At 47.1% G+C, this 21,797-nt stretch overlaps 1 protein-coding gene across 1 annotated transcript in view; it reads left to right on the forward strand.

Annotated features, from left to right (window-relative positions):
• bin3 (bridging integrator 3) overlaps window positions 1-21,797 on the forward strand; it is a 122,406-nt gene that overhangs the window by 32,329 nt on the left and 68,280 nt on the right. Inside the window, exons 4-5 of the mRNA XM_038785677.1 lie at window positions 2,528-2,664; window positions 15,360-15,400. Coding sequence (XP_038641605.1) covers window positions 2,528-2,664; window positions 15,360-15,400 — 178 coding nt within the window. The remainder of the gene's footprint in view (window positions 1-2,527; window positions 2,665-15,359; window positions 15,401-21,797) is intronic.

Here is a 21,797-nt window from a genome sequence, read left to right on the forward strand (position 1 = left end):
TTGCACTCATTCCAAAGGGTGCTCTAGCATCTTCTCACTGCCACCCGAGAGCCTACGGTAGTGCAGCTGTCTCTCAGCACCGCACCAGTGTGTCGACCTAGATTTTGTGCTCAAGTCTCTGCAAACTGCTAACAAGAGAAAGATTGAGTGAGCGTGCTAAATCCCATCCTGTGACCTGTACGTCCATTCATCCGATCAACGCTGTGAAGTCACTAGTCCTTTTCAAATGAAGGGGAAAGATTTCCTGCAAAACACATTCTTCGGGGAATCTCTAATGATTGCAAAGTCCTCTTCATTCTCCAGCCCTGACGGGTGATTGCAATATTTTCCTGAAACTGGTCATTTACTTGGCAGGAACTAATTAAGACAGTTTAAGGCAAAAGACAACAAGGAGAATGTTAAAAAGCAGCAGCACGTCACAGACATGGCTGCCAGGGGGCTGGGTGAAGAAAAGGCACGTTGCCACTGTGCTAAATGCACGGAGCCATGAGCTGCGTGCACTCTTTCAGTGTGTCAGTGCATGTTCAATTGCAGCACTCTCCAACCTCAAGATGTGCTTCTGCATTGCACAATCTCTTCCACCTATTATACTTTCAAAATAACATGAGAGGTTTGGATGCATGTTATGTAATGGAGCTTAATGGTCACTGACAAAAAAAAAGGAATAGTGAATGTTGCATGACTCACACTAAAGTGATAATTGACACTCTGCTGGATGTTGTGTTTTTTTTTAAATGTTGGATGCTGGAAATAACACACCTTCAATGTGTTACTTGTCTTCAGCCTGATGTGGAATATGTAGCTGCCTTTTGAGAGATCAGTGAAAAGCAGCTGAAACATTCTGGATTGTGTTTCGTTAAATTTGTCGATTTTTCACCTTACTCTCCGCAGTCACTTGATCCAACAAAAGGAAAAATTGACATTTGTAGATTGGAAATGGAACTTGGGAAATCCCCAAATGCTTGATGGGAAATTCAAGACATTTTTTTGAGTTGGCCTGACTGGTGTGGTGCAGCCAATTTGCTAAAACAAAAAGCAAAGACCCCACAAGCAGCAATGTGAAAATGACCAGATGATCTGATGGATACTGCTCCGAACCCCTCTGCTCTGCCCAAAATTGTGCCTTCAAAATCTTTCACATTCAGCTGAGAGGGCAGGCGGGATCTGGGTTTAATGCCTCGCCTTGGAAGAGAGCACAGCCAAACAGTGCTGCACTCTCTCAGTCCGGCACTCAACGTGTCAGCCGACATTCTTTGTGCAAGTCTGTGCAATAAAACCTGAACCCACACACACTTCTGAGTCAGTGTCACCTACCCCCCCCGCACCCCCGGAGCTGACAAGTGCAGCTACTGTAAGGCCACAATTGAGCTGTGATGAGGTGTGGGGCATTTCGTGCTGGGTTTTGTCCTGCTATTTGATGCTAATGTGATCAGATCGGAAAGCGTTAACGTCAAATCTGCCAGTGACTCAGAGAAATGGGCTATGATTGCATTTCTCCGGGTGAATTGAGAGTGGCAGAGAGGGAGCAGAAAACATGGAGCTTTGAAGTGCACTGTCAGATGCACAGATTCTGCTAATGTACCATTCCCATTTCCCCCTCCCATACCTACTGGTAATTATTGAAATAGCACCAACTTATACAGAACGCACAGCTTGATGGATTTGAGTTCATTTGTTTCAGTCGCGTGAATCAAGCTTCTCTTCACCCTCCCACCCTCACTTGACTGCACAATAACATCTCCAAATGTTTCACTCCGTACACTTCTCCTGGGCTCTCCCTTTTAATCACTGGAGGGAGGCGACGGGCAGAGGGGTGGCACAGTGGCTCAGCGATTAGCTCTGCTGCCTCGCAGCGTCAAGAACCCGGGTTCAGTTCCAGCATTGGGTTTCCATCGGGTGCTCCGGTTTCCTCCTGCAGTCCAAATCTGTGCCGGTTAGGCTGGGGTTACAGGGATGGGAATGAGCGGAGATGGGGTGCTCTTTCGGCATCGGTGCAACTCGATGGGTTGAATGGCCTCCTTCTGCACTGCAAGGATTCTATGTGTTGCAAAAGGGGAAACGCGAGCAGGCAGCTCAGACCAGTGTGGAGTGACCCAGTACAAAAGCCAATTCAGGGTAAATATCCAACCGGATGTTACAGTGTCCTCAATAATCTGTAACATGAGGGCAGCATGCTTAGATACAGGCTGCTTCATCAAAGTTTAACCAAATCTCTACTCGTGGATTCTGTGTAACACATGAGGCATGAATATTCTACACAGACCTAAGGTATGATTAATAGATTAATTCGAATTAACGATCTAATGGTTAACATATTTTCATTATAGTTCTCTGTGTTATTTTAATGGAGACATTAACCCATTTATAACATTGTGGAATGTTGTCCTTCACTGCACGCAGTAACAAGTCACCCTCGCGCCCAGCCTCAGGAATTATCCTGTGGGATGAGCGTGTTTGCAGGTTAGCTTTCTTTTGTTGACATTGGTACCTTCCCTTTTTTAAATAAGGACTGTAATATTCCTTCCAGCAATGTCAAAGTCGGCCGTGAAAATTTCTTCAGATCTGCTGACCAATCCTTTGTGTGAACAAGATCAGATGTTCATGGAGACAGTGACAGCCCTGGACACGGCAATGCGGAGAATGGACGCCTTCAACCAGGAAAAGGTTTGTAATTCACTGACACGTGGACAGGACGGAGGACTGTGTTGTTCTTCTGTAAAAACCCATCGGGTTCGTGAATGGCCGAGGATTTTCCTGCGTGAAACTTGACGTGGCTGAGTTTCAGTCCTCTCTGAAATAGCAGCCTGGCGAACTATTCAATTGTTGAAAAGATTTTGAAAGGCACACTATGGGCAGCACAGTAGCACAGTGGTTGGCACTGTTGCCTCACAGCGCCAGGGACCCGGGTTCCATTCCCGGCTGTCTGTGCGGAGTCTGCACGTTCTCCCCGTGTCTGCGTGGGTTTCCTCCGGGTGCTCCGGCTTCTTCCCACAGTCTAAAGATGTGCAGGTTAGGTGGATTGGTCACGCTAAATTGTCCCTTAGTGTCCAAAAAGGTTGGGTGGGGTTATGGGGATAGGGTGGAGGTGTGGGCTTCTGTAGGGTGCCCTTTCCAAGAGCTGGTGCAGACTCGATGGGCCGATTGGCCTCCTTCTGCATTGTAAATTCTATGATCCCTTCAACCAAAAATGATGGGTTCAACTCGCAACCCACAGAGTGAACATATAATCTGGGGCTGACATTCTACTGCGGTACTGAGTGAGTGCTGCCAGAAGCAGCACCTTTCAGATGTCAAGTCCCCCTCTAATATGAAGATAATCCCATTAGTCACAGAGTCATACAGAACAGAAAGGGGCCCTTCAGCACATCGTGTCTGCGCCGGCCATCAAGCAGAAGAATGAGGAGGAGAATTGGCCAATCAGCATCTTGAGCCCGCTTCGCCATTCGATACCATCATGGCTGATCTCATATTGGCCTCAACTCCACTTTGCTGCACCTTCTCCATAACCCTTCAACCCAGTACTGATTAAATATCTGTCTATCTCCTCTAAATTTACTCAATGTCCCGGCATCCACCGCACTCTGGGTTCATGAATTCCACAGATTTGCAACCTCATCTCTGTTTGAAATCTGCCCCCAGTCCTAAAATTATGACCTCCTGTTCTACATCCACAAGAGGCAGCATCTGCTGTATGTCTACTTTGTCAATATCTTTCTCATCTCATCGATTGATTGTCACATGTGCTGAAGTACGTTGAAAAGTATTTTTCTGCGGCCAAGGGAACATACACAGAAGATACATAATAGACAAAAGGAATAATGGACACAGTACATTGACAAATGGTACATCGACAAACAGTCAGTTTAACTCCCCTCATTCTTCTAAACTTTAGAGAGTCTCAGCCTAAACTGCTCAATCACTCCTCATACGACAAACCTCTCATGTCTGGAATCAATCCAGTGAACCTCCTCTGAACTGCCAATGCCCGACATTCCTCCTCAAATAAGGGGACCAAAACTGCACACAATACTCCCGGTGCAGTCTCACCAATGCCTTGTACAGTTGCAGCAACACTTCCCTACTTTTATACTCTATTCCTGTAACTATAAAGGCCAAAGTTCCACGTGCTTTCCTTATTACCTGCTGTAACTGCACACTACTTTTCTGCGATTCATGCACTAGGACACCCAGATCCCTCTGCTCCGAAGCACTCTGACGTTTCTCTCCATTTAGATAACAAGTAGCCTTTCCATTTTCACAACCAGAATGGATGACCTTACACTTATCCACGTTAAACTCCATCTGCCACATCTTGGCCCACTCACGCAACCTATTCATATCCATTTGTAAATTTCTTATTTCCTCATTGCAACTTACTGGATTGGATTGGATTTGTTTATTGCCACGTGTACCGAGGTACAATGAAAAGTATTTTTCTGCGAGCAGCTCAACAGATCATTAAGTACATGAAAAAGAAAAGGAAATAAAAGAAAATACATAATAGGGCAATACAAGGAACACAATGTAAATACTTAACACCGGCATCGGATGAAGCATACAGGGTGTAGTGTTAATGAGGTCAGTCAATAAGAAGATCATTTAGGAGTCTGGTGACAGTGGGGAAGAAGCTGTTTTTGAATCTGTTCGTGCGTGTTCTCAGACTTTTGTATCTCCTGCCCGATGGAAGAAGTTGGAAGAGTGAGTAAGCTGGGTGGGTGGAGTCTTTGATTATGACTAACCCACCTATTTTAGTGTCATCTGCAAATTTGGCTAGAGTACCTTCTATTCCTACATATCCAAGTCATTCAGTTACATCTTGGCAACCATCAAAAGGCCCAATTATCCCCTTCTGTTCGTCAGCCAGTCCTCTACCCAAGCTAATAAATTACCCCAAACCCCATGCGATCTTGCCTTGTGTATTAACATTTTGTGCAGCATCTTCTCAAATGCCTATCTAATCCACTCCCATTTTCTGTAGCATTAAACGTGACCGTTGTCACATTTGACTCATGTAAGTCATGAGAGCACATTTTAAAAAGTATGGTGTGCAATTAGCTGTGAATCTTGTACCGAATGGTGAAGTGTTTCATGGGCTCTCTAAATTGAAGGTTGTAAGTAGCTGTGCTGTCCATTCATACTCAGCATTTATATTCATGGCTAGGTATCTGATTCTCAGGTTCTAGACACATGCATGCTTGAACACACAAGCAGAGCTCCCTCTGGGTTAGTAGACAGTCAGTGTGCGATGGCCGGCTGATTGTAGAACTTCGCAAGTGATCCACCAGAGCAAGTTGTCAGTCTAAAGTCAAGAAAGGAGAGGACCGCAGAAACTGCCCGATTGCCATACAAACAACCAAATGGTTCATCTGTGTCATTCAAGGCAGGGAGAATCCATTGTATCTCTTCCTGGCTTGTGTGAGACTTCATTCGCACACAGTATGGTTGACTCTGATTGCCGATTATAAAATGTTGAAGTTTTGCATTTCATGGCTTTGCAACTCCCAAGTTTGTTCAAAAACAAAATAGTTCCTCTTGTTCGGTCCTAGATTTCTTGCATTTAGTCTTATGTAGCCAATCGTCTGACACATCTCTTAGTTTGAAGATCTCTATCAAATCACCCCATACTCTCCTTTGTTTGAACAATTTCCAAGTCTTTGCCTGGTGTAAGGAAAGAAGCACAATGTCCTCGACCCTCTCTCTCTTCCTTAAACATCCTTCATGAAGTTAACAGTGAGCTTGAGTGTCTTGGGTGACAGGAAGAAACAGAAAGGATGGTCAAATGGGCAGAAAAGTGGCAGATGAAATTTTTTATTATTTTTTTAAAATTTAGAGTATCCAATTTATTTTTTCCAATTCAGGGGCAGTTTACCATGGCCAATGCACCGATCCTGCACATCTTTTGGATTGTGGGGGCGAAACCCACGCAAACACGGGGAGAATGTGCAAACTGGAGGGGGTGCAGAGGTGATTCACCAGGGTGTTGCCGGGGATGGAACATTTACGTTATGAAGTGAGGTTGGATCGGCTTGGGTTGTTATCTCTGAAGTAGAGAAGACCGAGGGGGTGACGTGATCGAGGTGGACAAGGTTCTGAGGAGCACGGACAGACCGGATAGGGAGCAGCTGTTCACCTTAGTTGAAGGGTCAGTTATGAGGGGGACATAAGTTCAAGGTGGGGGGAGCGTGGGAGGTTTCGGGAAGGGGGGGGGGGTGGCGGGATTTGAGGAAAAACATTTTTATCCAGAAGGTGGTGAAAGTATGGAACGCACTACCTGGGAGGGTGGTTGAGGCGGGTTACCTCGCATCCTTTAAAAAGTACCTGGGTGAGTACCTGGCACATCTTAACATTCAAGGCTATGGGCCAAGTGCTGGCAAGTGAGATTGGGGGGGGTACAGGTCAAGGCGGTTCATGATTCGGTGCAGACTCGATGGGCTGAACGGCCTCTTCTGCTCTGTAGTATTCTGTGATTCTGGAGTTTGGGGACCCGAAGCCATATTCACTACTCCAACCGTGGCACAGAGATTTGATATAGTTTCACTGTTGCATGTTAATTTTTATGTTGTCTATTAATTGCTATAACACCGAATATGTCAAAATAATACCAGCTCACAGTCAAACTCGCACCTGGAATAAAGGACAACAATCCAATGGTATTTTGAGAATAAATAGACTGGGTACTGGAAAGCAGATATTAGCAGAACTTGGTCAAAGGGCTGGGCTCTGAGGAGATTCTCAAAGGGGAGGAAATGGGGAGGGGTTTATGGAGCAAATGGGGAGGAGTTTAGGGGGAAATGTGGAGGAGTTTAGGGGGAATGTGGAGGAGTTTAGGGGGGCAATGGGGAGGAGTTTAGGGGGGAAATGTGGAGGAGTTTAGGGGGAATGTGGAGGAGTTTAGGGGGAAATGGGGAGGAGTTTAGGGGGGAAATGGGGAGGAGTTTAGGGGGAAATGTGGAGGGGTTTAGGGGGAAATGGGGAGGAGTTTAGGGGGAAATGGGGAGGAGTTTGGGGGGAAATGGGGAGGAGTTTAGGGAGGAAACGTGGAGGCGTTTAGGGGGGAAATGGGGAGGAGTTTAGGGGGGAAATGGGGAGGAGTTTAGGGGGAAATATGGAGGGGTTTAGGGGGAAATGTGGAGGAGTTTAGGGGGAAATGTGGAGGCATTTAGGGGGGAAATGTGGAGGCGTTTAGGGGAAATGTGGAGGCGTTTAGGGAGGAAATGTGGAGGAGTTTAGGGAGGAAATGTGGAGGCGTTTAGGGGGAAATGGGGAGGAGTTTAGGGAGGAAATGAGGAGTTTAGGGAGGAAATGTGGAGGAGTTTAGGGGGGAAATGGGGAGGAGTTTAGGGGGAATGTGGAGGCGTTTAGGGGGGAAATGTGGAGGAGTTTAGGGGGGAAATGTGGAGGAGTTTAGGGGGGAATTGGGGAGGAGTTTCGGGGGAAATGTGGAGGAGTTTAGGGGGGAAATGTGGAGGAGTTTAGGGGGGAAATGTGGAGGAGTTTAGGGGGGAATTGGGGAGGAGTTTCGGGGGAAATGTGGAGGAGTTTAGGGGGAAATGTGGAGGAGTTTAGGGGGGAAATGTGGAGGAGTTTAGGGGGAATGTGGAGTCGTTTAGGGGGGAAATGTGGAGGAGTTTAGGGGGGAAATGTGGAGGAGTTTCGGGGGGAAATGCGGAGTAGTTTAGGGGGGAAATGTGGAGGTGTTTCGGGGGGAAATGTGGAGGAGTTTCGGGGGGAATGTGGAGGAGTTTAGGGGGGAATGTGGAGGAGTTTAGGGGGGAAATGTGGGGGGATTTAGGGGGAAATGTGGATGAGTTTAGGGGGGAAATGTGGAGGAGTTTAGGGGGGAAATGTGGAGGAGTTTCGGGGGGAAATGCGGAGGAGTTTAGGGGGGAAATGTGGAAGAGTTTAGGGGGAAATGTGGAGGAGTTTAGGGGGGGAATGTGGAGGAGTTTAGGGGGGAAATGTGGAGGAGTTTAGGGGGGAAATGTGGAGGAGTTTAGGGGGAAATGTGGAGGAGTTTAGGGGGGAAATGTGGAGGAGTTTAGGGGGGAAATGTGGAGGAGTTTAGGGGGAAATGTGGAGGAGTTTAGGGGGGAAATGTGGAGGAGTTTAGGGGGAAATGTGGAGGAGTTTAGGGGGAAATGTGGAGGAGTTTAGGGGGGAAATGTGGAGGAGTTTAGGGGGAAATGTGGAGGAGTTTAGGGGGGAAATGTGGAGGCGTTTAGGGGGAAATGTGGAGGAGTTTAGGGGGGAAATGTGGAGGAGTTTCGGGGGGAAATGCGGAGGAGTTTAGGGAATGACTCCCCGAGGGATGAACCTTGAGCGCCAATCCTCTGATCATCGTTGTGGGTCTCAGATGAGGTTGTCCTTGGTGAGGGTAGATAGAAATTTCTGGAAGCAAGACTATTGATAAACCTGACCTTGTGTTGGATATTCTATTAACTATGTACAGTACAAGGCTTAGCACAGTGAACAATCTCTCGGCACACTCCTTTATCATGTGATCTAACATCACTGATGATAGAGACTGTCTCCTTCTGTTAACCCTTTACAGGCTACCTCCCTCCCAGAGTCGCTGATTGCTCCCGAGCTTCTCCGTCCACATCACCAACGTGAGTTTGAACACACAATGGAATCTCCTCACAAACTTCTCTTCTTCAAACAGAACAGTCACAGCTTCTCCAATCAATCCACATAACTACACTTCCTAACCCCTGGAACCATTCTTGTCAACCTTTGCTGAACCCTCTCTGATAGAACATAGAACATAGAATGATACAGCGCAGTACAGGCCCTTCGGCCCTCAATGTTGCACCGACATGGAAAAAAAACTAAAGGCCATCTAACCTACACTATGCCCTTATCATCCATATGCTTATCCAATAAACTTTTAAATGCCCTCAATGTTGGCGAGTTCACTACTGTTGCAGGTAGGGCATTCCACGGCCTCACCACTCTTTGCGTAAAAAACCCACCTCTGACCTCTGTCCTATATCTATTACCCCTCAATTTAAGGCTATGTCCCCTCGTGCTAGCCACCTCCATCCGCGGGAGAAGGCTCTCGCTGTCCACCCTATCTAACCCTCTGATCATTTTGTATGCCTCTATTAAGTCACCTCTTAACCTTCTTCTCTCTAACGAAAAAAACCTCAAGTCCATCAGCCTTTCCTCATAAGATTTTCCCTCCATACCAGGCAACATCCTAGTAAATCTCCTCTGCACCCGTTCCAAAGCTTCCACGTCCTTCCTATAATGAGGCGACCAGAACTGTACGCAATACTCCAAATGCGGCCGTACTAGAGTTTTGTACAACTGCAACATGACCTCATGGCTCCGGAACTCAATCCCTCTACCAATAAAGGCCAACACACCATAGGCCTTCTTCACAACCCTATCAACCTGGGTGGCAACTTTCAGGGATCTATGTACATGGACACCGAGATCCCTCTGCTCATCCACACTACCAAGAATTTTACCATTAGCCAAATATTCCGCATTTCTGTTATTCTTTCCAAAGTGAATCACCTCACACTTCTCCACATTAAACTCCATTTGCCACCTCTCAGCCCAGCTCTGCAGCTTATCTATGTCCCTCTGTAACCTGCAACATCCTTCCCCACTGTCTACAACTCCACCAACTTTAGTGTCGTCTGCAAATTTACTCACCCATCCTTCTGCGCCCTCCTCTAGGTCATTTATAAAAATGACAAACAGCAACGGCCCCAGAACAGATCCTTGTGGTACGCCACTCGTAACTGAACTCCATTCTGAACATTTCCCATCAACTACCACTCTCTGTCTTCTTTCAACTAGCCAATTTCTGATCCACATCTCTAAATCACCCTCAATCCCCAGCCTCCGTATTTTCTGCAATAGCCGACCGTGGGGAACCTTATCAAACGCTTTACTGAAATCCATATACACCACATCAACTGCTCTACCCTCGTCTACCTGTTCAGTCACCTTCTCAAAGAACTCGATAAGGTTTGTGAGGCATGACCTACCCTTCACAAAACCATGCTGACTATCCCTAATCATATTATTCCTATCTAGATGATTATAAATCGTATCTTTTATAATCCTCTCCAAGACTTTACCCACCACAGACGTTAGGCTCACCGGCCTATAGTTACCGGGGTTATCTCTACTCCCCTTCTTGAACAAAGGGACCACATTTGCTATCCTCCAGTCCTCTGGCACTATTCCTGTAGCCAATGATGACCTAAAAATCAAAGCCAAAGGCTCAGCAATCTCTTCCCTGGCTTCCCAGAGAATCCTAGGATAAATCCCATCCGGCCCCGGGGACTTATCTATTTTCACCTTGTCCAGAATTGCCAACACTTCTTCCCTACGCACCTCAATGCCATCTATTCTAATAGCCTGGGTCTCAGCATTCTCCTCCACAATATTATCTTTTTCTTGAGTGAATACTGACGAAAAGTATTCTTTTAGTATCTCGCTTATCTCCTCAGCCTCCACACACAACTTCCCACCACTGTCCTTGACTGGCCCTACTCTTACCCTAGTCATTCTTTTATTCCTGACATACCTATAGAAAGCCTTTGGGTTTTCCTTGATCCTACCTGCCAAAGACTTCTCATGTCCCCTCCTTGCTCGTCTCAGCTCTCTCTTTAGATCCTTCCTCGCTTCCTTGTAACTATCAAGCGCCCCAACTGAAACTTCACGCCTCATCTTCACATAGGCCTCCTTCTTCCTCTTAACAAGAGATTCCACTTCTTTGGTAAACCACGGTTCCCTCGCTCGACCCCTTCCTCCCTGCCTGACTGGTACGTACTTATCAAGAACATGCAAGAGCTGTTCCTTGAACAAGCTCCACATATCCAGTGTGCCCAACCCTTGCAGCCTACTTCTCCAACCAACACATCCTAAGTCATGTCTAATGGCATCATAATTGCCCTTCCCCCAGCTATAACTCTTGCCCTGCGGGGTATACTTATCCCTTTCCATCACTAACGTAAAGGTCACCGAATTGTGGTCACTGTCTCCAAAGTGTTCACCTACCTCCAGATCTAACACCTGGCCTGGTTCATTACCCAAAACCAAATCCAAAGTGGCCTCACCTCTTGTTGGCCTGTCAACATATTGTGTCAGAAAACCCTCCTGCACACATTGTACAAAGAACGACCCATCCAATGTACTCGAACTATATCTTTTCCAGTCAATATTAGGAAAGTTAAAGTCTCCCATAACAACTACCCTGTTACTTTCGCTCTTTTCCAGAATCATCTTCGCCATCCTTTCCTCTAAATCTCTAGAACTATTAGGTGACCTATAGAAAACTCCCAGCAGTGTGACCTCTCCTTTCCTGTTTCTAACCTCAGCCCATACTACCTCGGAAGAAGAGTCCCCATCTTGCATCCTTTCTGCCACCGTAATACTGTCCTTGACTAGCAGCGCCACACCTCCCCCTCTTTTGCCCCCTTCTCTGACCTTACTAAAGCACCTAAACCCCGGAACCTGCAACAACCATTCCTGTCCCTGCTCTATCCATGTCTCTGAAATGGCCACAACATCGAAGTCCCAGGTACCAACCCATGCTGCCAGTTCCCCTACCTTATTTCGTATACTCCTGGCATTGAAATAGACACACTTCAAACCACAGACCTGAACACTGCCGCCCTCCTGCGAAGTCAAATCTGTGCTCCTGACCTCTCTACTCTCAATCTCTCGCACCCCAAAACTACAATCCAGATTCCCATGCCCCTGCTGAATTAGTTTAAACCCCCCCAAAGAGCACTAACAAATCTCCCCCCCAGGATATTGGTGCCCCTCAGGTTCAGATGTAGACCATCCTGTCTATAGAGGTCCCACCTTCCCCAGAAAGAGCCCCAGTTATCCAGAAATCTGAATTCCTCCCGCCTGCACCATCCCTGTAGCCACGTGTTTAATTGCTCTCTCTCCCTATTCCTCATCTCACTATCACGTGGCACGGGCAACAACCCAGAGATAACAACTCTGTTTGTTCTCGCTCTGAGCTTCCATCCTAGCTCCCTAAAGGCCTGCCTGACATCCTTGTCCCCTTTCCTACCTATGTCGTTAGTGCCAATGTGGACTACGACTTGGGGCTGCTCCCCCTCCCCCTTAAGGACCCGGAAAACACGATCCGAGACATCACATACCCTTGCACCTGGGAGGCAACATACCAAACGTGAGTCTCTCTCGCTCCCACAAAATCTCCTATCTGTGCCCCTGCCTATTGAGTCCCCAATTACTAATGTTCTACTCCTTTCCCCCCTTCCCTTCTGAACAACAGGGACAGACTCCGTGCCAGAGGCCCGTACCCCATGGCTTACCCCTGGTAAGTCCCCCCCCCCCACAAGTATCCAAAACGGTATACTTGTTACTCAGGGGAACGACCGCAGGGGGTCCCTGCACTGACTGCTTCTTCCCAGTCCCTCTTACAGTTACCCATCTATCTCCAGTCTTTGGTGTAACTACTTCCCTGAAGCTCCTATCTATGACCCCCTCTGCCTCCCGAATGATCCGAAGTTCATCCAGCTCAAGCTCCAGGTCCCTAACACGGTTTTTGAGGAGCTGGAGTTGGGTGCACTTCCCACAGATGAAATCAGCAGGGACACTGCCGGCGTCCCTCACCTCAAACATTCTGCAGGAGGAGCATTGTACTGCCTTCCCTGACATCACCTCTAGATTTAAAAAAAAAACAAGAAAAAGAAAAAGAAAGGAAGAGCTTACCTGATATTCCCTCAAACCCTGCTCCCGCTGAAAGGTAAGCAAATTTAAAGGCACTCACTCACCTTCACGACAGGCCCCTGCTCCCGCTTCCCAACCACCGTGGGGTGGGGGGGTTGGTTAGAGGAGGGGGTAGGGTGGGAAACACTCACAAAGTGTTTCGGGTTTAACTGTCACTTGCCAACAGCCCCTCCACAAACCACCTTCAACTTAGGCTGGCCGCACTGCACGTATGCAAATTTCCCCAGAACAGCTGATCAGTAGCTCTGCTCTGCTGCCCTCTGCTGGTTGCTTGCCTTTACTCAAACTCCTTGGGTCTCCTTCGCAGGTTCACCTTCAACTTAGGCTGACCGCACTGCACATATGCAAATTTCACCAGAACAGCTGATCAGTAGCTCTGCTCTGCTGCCCTCTGCTGGTTGCTTGCCTTTACTCAAACTCCTTGGGTCTCCTTCGCAGGTTCACCTTCAACTTAGGCTGACCGCACTGCACGTATGCAAATTTCCCCAGAACAGCTGATCAGTAGCTCTGCTCTGCTGCCCTCTGCTGGTTCAATGCTTTCGTATCCTGAGTAAAGTCTGTTTTTTTCCTTCATTCTTTCCAGGGATGTGGGCGTCGCTGAGCTGGACCAGCATTTGTTGCCCATCCCTAATTGCCCTTAAACGGAGTGTCTTGCTCGGCCATTTCAGAAAGGAGGGTAGTTCAGAGGCAACCACATTGCTGTGGGTCTGGAGTCACGTGTCGGCCAGACCCAAGGACGGCCGATTTCCTTCCCTGAAGGGAATTAGTGAACCCGACGGGTTTTTATAACAATTGATGCTAGTTGCCACGGTTACCATCACTGAGACGAGCTTTCTATTCCATATTAATGGCTGAATTTAAACTCCACCAGCCACAATGTTTAGCCTGGGTCTGTGGATTGTCAGTCCAGCCTCAGTGACACAATGTTACCGTCTCTCCCCCTGTGGTATCCAGAACTGCAGCCATTACTCCAGATCAGGATGAAATTAGTGTTTTATACGGATTTATCATGACTTCCTTGGTTTTGTACTCTGTGTTTCTCTTTGTTAAGCCCAGGGTCCATATGCTTTGTTAACCACTCTGTCAAAGTCAAACATTCTTGCATGGAATGTGGGCGTGGCTGGCTAGGCCAGCATTTACTGCCCATCCCTGAGGGCATTTAAGAGTCAACCACATTGCTGTGGGTCTGGAGTCACATGTAGGCCAGACCGGGTAAGGACGGCAGATTTCCTTCCCTGAAGGACATGATTGGATTGGATTGGATTGGATTTGTTTATTGTCACGTGTACCGAGGTACAGTGAAAAGTATTTTTCTGCAAGCAGCTCAACAGATCATTCAGTACATGGGAAGAAAAGGGAATTAAACAGAATTCAAGAAAATACATGAGCATACATAATAGGGCAACACAAGATATACAGTGTAACTACATAAGCATTGGCATCGGATGAAGCATACAGGGTGTAGTGTTAATGAGGTCAGTCATTAAGAGGATCATTTAGGAGCCTGGTGACAGTGGGGAAGAAGCTGTTTTTGAGTCTGTTCGTGCGTGTTCTCAGACTTCTGAATCTCCTGCCCGATGGAAGAAGTTGGAAAAGTGAGTGATCCAGATGGGCTTTTATGACGAAAGAGAAAATGCTGAAAAATCTCAGCAGGTCTGGCAGCATCTGTAGGGAGAGAAAAGAGCTCACGTTTCGAGTCCGATGACTCTTTGTCAAAGTCTGGGCTTTTACGACAATGGTTCCATAGTCGTCATTTGACTTTTAATTCCAGGTTCTTTTTACTGAATTCAGATTTCACCACCTGCCGTGGTGGGATTCGAACCTGGGTCCCCAGAGCAGTCCCCTGGGTCTCTGGATTGCTAGTCCAGCGACAATACCACTACGCCATTGTCTCCTTTCTCGTGATGTGACAGGTAGATTGTTTAAAAAGTAACGTGGCTTTATAGATAATGCATGGAGTACCAGGGCAAACAAGTTGCACTTAGCCATTGCAAATCACTGGGTTCTGAGCATGACACCAGAGAAAGAACGTCAAGGTCTCGGAGATTTACTGAAAGGGTTCCACAGATCAGGGACTTCAGTTAAGCGAAGAGACTAGAGGACCTGGTTTAGTCTCGTCAGAGCAGCAAAGGTTAAGGGATGATTTTAAAAAGATATTCAGAACTGTGAATAGTTTTGACAGAATAAATATGGAGAAACTAATTGTACTGGCGGGAGAGTTTGTAACCAGCTGGCCTCCTTTGCGCTATGGTCCTATGGTTCAAATTGGGAATCTTGAGTGACGTGGTCTTGGTTTAGTTTGGAAGACCCAAGTTTGACTGCGTTTCATATCATCGACCAAACATTCTCTCCAAGCCCATTCACAATTTTAGCAATGAATTACTTACTCTATCAATGAATTACTTCATCTCTGCTGAGCCTGAGAGACCATTCCCCGAATTTGAGGTCGTCAGGTGTAAAACCTCAACGTTGTTTAAACTTAACCGTGTGTCTTGTATCCAAATGATTTACAATGCAGGATAGTGGAGCATCCAGTTTGTTTCTACCCTTGCTCAGTGATACTGTACTCTGTGCCTCATAGTTCAGTGTGGTTAATTGATGCAAAATATCCTCTCTGCTTCTTCCATCAGGTCAATCAGATTCAGAAAACAGCCATTGAACCCTTGAAAAAGTAAGTCCACGCCTTGACGGCGAAACGTTAATTCTTGCTGAAGTGTAGAATCTAGATTTGGATAATCTATTTTGAGTGAGGTGAACTGTGTGCTCAGTAGAGACGGTAGAGATGCTGGCCTCTCCTGTTGGGGTGTTGTTTGATTCACTGGTCACTGAAGGTTCGGTTGGAGAGCACATTAGCGAAAGTTAACAGAGGGAGCCAGAAGGGTTCGAGCAAGTGTGGGAATAAGCTTGAGGAACTTGGAGACACGAGGAAAAACACCGCAACTCGGCTGGCAGCCATTTGGCGAAGGTCAGGGGGCGGGAGGTGAAGGAAATAGATGAGGGGGGTGAGCTTGGGGTTTCTCTCAGATGAATCAACCAACAAGTGAGAGTCGCAAGCCAAATAAATCTGACTCCCAAAGAACCTTGTCTGTTCTCAGTTAACAGCAAAATAACAAACCTCGACGGTTGAGGTAGATATTTCTTGGCTGGCAAGCGATTAGTGATTACGTTAAATTCCAGCTACTGAGGACCCCACCCCCAACCACACTGCCCTTCACCTCAAAAATACCCCAAGTCCCCAATCTTGCTCACAGTCGGTTTGATTCTGTCAAACAATTTGGTCAGGTGTAATCTAAGTAAGCAACAGAGGGGAAGCAGGGAAGGATTGCCAATTAAGTGTGATTCAAAGTGAGATTTAAATTCTTGCACTTCACGATTCATCACGGCCCCTCGATTTATTACTTTGGTAAGAAAGAAAATCCTGCTCAAGTTCAGCCTTCGCGTGAACGTCGTCGGGACTTCTATTTGGGGTAATAAAAAGCCTGGGTGATTCTTCTGTTGCTGGCTCCTGGGAATCTGTTCTGTTCCGCTCAACAAACCACAGATTGCTCGAGCGATGCTCTCTTTTTATAGCTCGCTGCCTGGGGATCTGCAGGGGAGCAGCAGTGGAATAATATCCCGGGGCCCAGTACAAACCTGTTTTCAAAGCCAATCGCCTGCACCCCTTGAGTTCATGCCTCTGTTGTTGCAGATGTGCAACAAATGTGGTTGAAGCTCACCCAGGACATTTCAGCAAACTGATTGGCCCTCCACCGGAGGTCAGTTTCAGTCATTGGCATCGAGCAAAAATGGAAGTGCGGAGCCAACCCTCGGTTATCGTTCCCAACCCTCGGTTATCGTTCCCAACCCTCGGTTATCGTTCCCAACCCTCGGCTATCGTTCCCAACCCTCGGCTATCGTTCCCAACCCTCGGCTATCATTCCCAACCCTCAGCTATCGTTCCCAACCCTCGGCTATCGTTCCCAACCCTTGGTTATCGTTCCCAACCCTCGGCTATCGTTCCCAACCCTCGGTTATCGTTCCCAACCCTCGGCTATCGTTCCCAACCCTCGGTTATCGTTCCCAGGTGCTGAAGACAGCCATTGAACAGGAATTCAGCTTTCATCAGTGATGACATCACTGAGCTAAGCTAAACAGGTATCTGCCTCCCACACACCCACACACAACGCTGTTTTGCAAAATCAACAATTATTTTCTCTCTTCCCTTCCTCACTCTCAAAAGTAAAAATTTCAGCCCAGCTCGTTCATGCCACCATCCTGCCAAGCATGGGAAGTGGAAGTAACTTAATGGGAAGCCTTCAGTGTTGTGTCATGAAAGAAGGAAACAGGGTATTCATCGGTGAGTTGAATTGAAATCCGATGACATTCTTCTATGGACGTAACGAATGAGGAGCAGAAGTAGGCCATTCGGCCCCTCAAGCCTACTCTGCTATTTAATAAGATTATGGCCGATCCGTTTGTGTTTCAAAATCCTCATTCCCATCTACCCCCGATAACCTTTGATCCCCCGCCTCACCAGAATCTATCTACCTCTGCCTTAAAGATACTCAGTGACCCGGCCTCCACCATCCTCCGAGGGAGAGAGTTCCAAAGTCACACAACCCTCCCCGAGAGAAACAAATTCTCCTCATCTCTGTCCCTGAGGGGTGACCCCTAATTTTAAACCAGTTCCCCCGGGTTCTGGACTTACCCACAGGAGGAACATCCTTCCCACATCCACCTTGTCCAGGATCTTACACACTTCAATCAAGTCACCCCTCACTCTTCTAAACTCCGCTGGAAACAGTCCCAATCTGTCCAACCTTTCCTCCCAGCACAACCCGCTCATTCCGGGTATCAGTCTGGTCAACCTCCTCTGAACCTCCTCCAGCACATCTACATTGTGTAATCTCACCAACGTCCTGTACAACTGAAGCATAACATCTTTACTTTAATGTCCAATTCCTCCGGGAATAAAGGGCAGCATGGTGGTTAGCATAAATGCTTCACAGCTCCAGGGTCCCAGGTTCGATTCCCGGCTGGGTCACTGTCTGTGCGGAGTCTGCACGTCCTCCCCGTGTGTACGTGGGTTTCCTCCGGGTGCTCCGGTTTCCTCCCACAGTCCAAAGATGTGCGGGTTAGGTGGATTGGCCATGCTAAATTGCCCGTAGTGTCCTAAAAAGTAAGGTTAAAGGGGGGGTTGTTGGGTTACGGGTATAGGGTGGATACGTGGGTTTGAGTAGGGTGATCATTGCTCGGCACAACATCGAGGGCCGAAGGGCCTGTTCTGTGCTGTACTGTTCTATGTTCTATGTTCTATGTTCTATTCCATTAGCCTTCTGAATACTTGCTGCACCTGGAGACTAATATTTTGTGACTCATACAACCAGATCCCTCTGCACCTCGGAACTCTGCAGCCGTGCTCTTTCTCACTAACACTCTGCTTATTTAGAACATAGAACATAGAACAGTACAGCACAGAACAGGCCCTTCGGCCCTCAATGTTGTGCCGAGCCATGATCACCCTACTCAAACCCACGTATCCACCCTATACCCGTAACCCAACAACCCCCCCCTTAACCTTACTTTTATTAGGACACTACGGGCAATTTAGCATGGCCAATCCACCTAACCCGCACATCTTTGGACTGTGGGAGGAAACCGGAGCACCCGGAGGAAACCCACGCACACACGGGGAGGACGTGCAGACTCCACACAGACAGTGACCCAGCCGGGAATCGAACCTGGGACCCTGGAGCTGTGAAGCATTTATGCTAACCACCATGCTACCCTGCTGCCCTACCAGAGTGAACAACTTCACAATTTCCCATATTTGACTCCAGCTTCCAGATTGTTGCCCACTATATCCATCTGTAACCTTGCTTCACTCGTTACTTCATTTATGCCCTGTTAAGTCCACATATTGTTGGGGATGTCGCGTTTGTAGTTTAGTGTAATAGACACAGCTCTCAAATAATTCTAAATCTACCGTACAAATCGACTGATGAACACCCAGAAGCCAGTTATGATTGTCATTGTGACTTATCGCCCTGTTGTAGTAATGTCTCTGACTGTTGGATCAGATTGTATCTGGCTGTGGGGCTGGAGTTTAGTTCCCTATACCTGCTCAATCATTGGCACTGTCGCATTGGATACACAAGGCATCCCTCACAGCATTGAACACACAAATGAGGCAGATACTCGCTGAAGTATCACTGCACTGTTGGAGGATGTGCCCTTGGTCTAGGTGATAAATCGCAGCCTGGTTTGATGTGCTGTGATGATCCCATGGTTTGAAGAACAGCAGCGAGTTCTCCCCGTCCAGCGTTGTTCTGTGTGTTCAAAGTGACTCCACAATCTGGATAATAAAAGCTCAATCTGAGATGTTTTTGAGGCACGTGATGGGCTGCAGAATGAGTACAAATCCTTCTCTCTCTCTGTGGAAATTTTCGTCCGCATTTATGTCATAACCTCCCAACGCCCCAACACACTTCACATCCAGTGGAGGTACCTTTGATATGCAGTCACTATTGCAATGGAGGGACAGTGACTACACTTTCAAAAGTATTTCATTGACTGAAAACAGCTTTGAGACATAATGAAAGGTACAATATCAATTATTTCCTTTTTATTCATTTGGTGCAAAATAGCAAACCACATATTTGTGATGGGGCATTGAGATAAAAATAATGACGATTGAAACAGTCTCCGTCTGCAGTGCCTTGAGCCCCCATGGATGCTGTGAGCAGCAGTAACTTACCCTGAGATACGATGTACTGGGGATTGCACCAATAGACGATGCCTGTAGACGATGATAGGTGACAAAACAGCACTCTGATGCATGGCAGGCTAAAACTTCAAACCAAAAGTACTGACCAGAATCAAGGTTACACAGAAGTAAGAAAACACTGAGTGTTGAACCATGACTGAGTCAGGCTACGAGATTTTTTTAAAAATGCCTTCATCATGAGGATGTTTTTCACCAATCCAGTAAACAACAAGCCTTTCAGAGGATGCTTTCTTCATTAGCTTCCTGTTTGTACCTGGATGAGGTAATGTGCTTACCTTCCCTGTGGAGTTCAGATGTTGCCTTTGAAACAAATAGAAATACACTAGGCTAGAATAATAACTGTCTTACACATGAACACGGTATTTGACCTCTGGGTAAAAAGCTGTTGGTCAAGCAGATTGGAAGAGACAATGGTGCGTCAACTCACACCTGACCTCGGCATTGGATGTCCATTAGGTGCCTCGATGAGGCATAATCCAATCAACCATTGGACCGGGTTTCCATATCCTGCCTGCTCTGCAAACCAGATTCCCAACTCCTGCACATTCCCAAAGTCATGTCAAGAAAGAATATTGTAATTTCCATCAGGATAGGCTCCCGCTATCACAGGAAGTGATAGATTTGTTGTTGGGTTTGTTGCCTCTGTAAAGCTTTTCTTGTATTCTCACATGACCTGGTCTAAGGTTTCCCATGTCATGCAAAAAGCCTTCTCTGCCCTCGCCCCTCCGCGTCTCTGTCAGCTCCTCCAGCACCACAACTCTCTCAGATCTTTGCAGTGACCTAATTGGGCCAGTTTTGCTTTCCTGATTTTCGTTGCTGCTTTGTTGGCCAGCTTCTTTAATTCAGGAGATGCACAGTTGCTTGCCGTGTTTCCTCAGGTCCTGGCTTCCCGCTTTCCGAAGTTGCAAGCTTGCAGACTTCCAGCAGATTGTCACTGCACCTGAATCTTGTATTTACACAGTACCTTTCACATCATAAAACAGCCCGAGATGCCGGACAGGGGCATTATAAAATAAAGTTTGACAGCCAGCCACATAAGGACAGATTAGAGCCGGTTACGAAAAGTCAGGAAAAAGAGGTAGGTTTGTCTCGCAGGAAGTGGAAAACAGCCAAGGGCAAGTCTAACGAGCAGCATTGTCACAGCACTGCAAATGATGGCCCATCATTTCCTTCCGTGGCCCAGTGTCAAATGGTGTTTGATAACACCGCCGTGAAGTGGCACGAGTGACTGAGATGTTATAAAAATGCTGGTTGTGTCCATGTTCCGCAGCATTGCTTTGGGTTGTTTTTAAATGGGGGGGGGGGTTAGGTAGTCAGAGCTGTAATCTCTCTCTAATCTCTCTCTCGTTCTCTCGCTCCCTCTCTCCCCAAAGTTGTGGGCACCATGCTGCATCGACACACACGCACACACACACACACACACACAAATCCCCTGCAACAGTGAACTCCAATGTGAACAAACAATCCAAGAACCAACCTCGCATCTTTCCCACAGACCAGGGCAGGAAAATAAAATACATTTCTATCATACCATTCACACTATCAAGGCATTCCAATATTCTTTACAATCAAGGTACTGTCACTGTGTCTGTACAACATGGCAAAGAGTGGTAGAATAAGCAACCACCTTTCTGCCTGCTTTTGATTTTTCTTACAAAGAATCTCAACAGTACAGAAGGAGGCCATTTTGCCCATCGAGTCTGCACCGGCACTCGGAAAGAGCACTCTACCTAGGCCCACTTCCCCAGCCACCCTGCCCTATCCCCGCGATGTAGCCTGCACGTTCTTGGACACAAAGCGGCAATTTAGCATGGCCAATCCACCGAACCTACACATCTTTTACTTGAGTATACACGTGGGTGAGCCTCATGTGTGATCAGTATCACCAAACACCTGGACAAACATCAGTTTCCCCAGCTGGCCTTATTGTGAATGCTTGGCTGAGACTCACTTAGCTCAGCAAGGGTCTGTTTATACAGACTAATATGAAGTGCTTGATTTGATTGAGCAACATTTTTGAGGTTCTATTAAGTTATTATTTGAACTACTTATTTCAATGTCTGCGTGTTTATTTTGACAAGATTAGGAGGTGTGAAGTGATGTCATCAACGTCCAACACACGGACTAGGAGTGTGTTAAACCCCCTGCGCCATTGTGAGGCAGCCTGTATCACTGCCTTGATCCTTTGCACCCCAGTTACAAGGTACCCCAAAGCAGGATATTTGCAGGGTGAAAAACTGAGGCTGACGACTGACGCGAGTATGGTGAGTGAAAAGAGAGGTCGCCTTATGTGCCGGCTGTA

Source organism: Scyliorhinus canicula, chromosome 26 (genome assembly GCF_902713615.1).
Source record: "Scyliorhinus canicula chromosome 26, sScyCan1.1, whole genome shotgun sequence".
Lineage (NCBI taxonomy): Eukaryota > Metazoa > Chordata > Chondrichthyes > Carcharhiniformes > Scyliorhinidae > Scyliorhinus > Scyliorhinus canicula.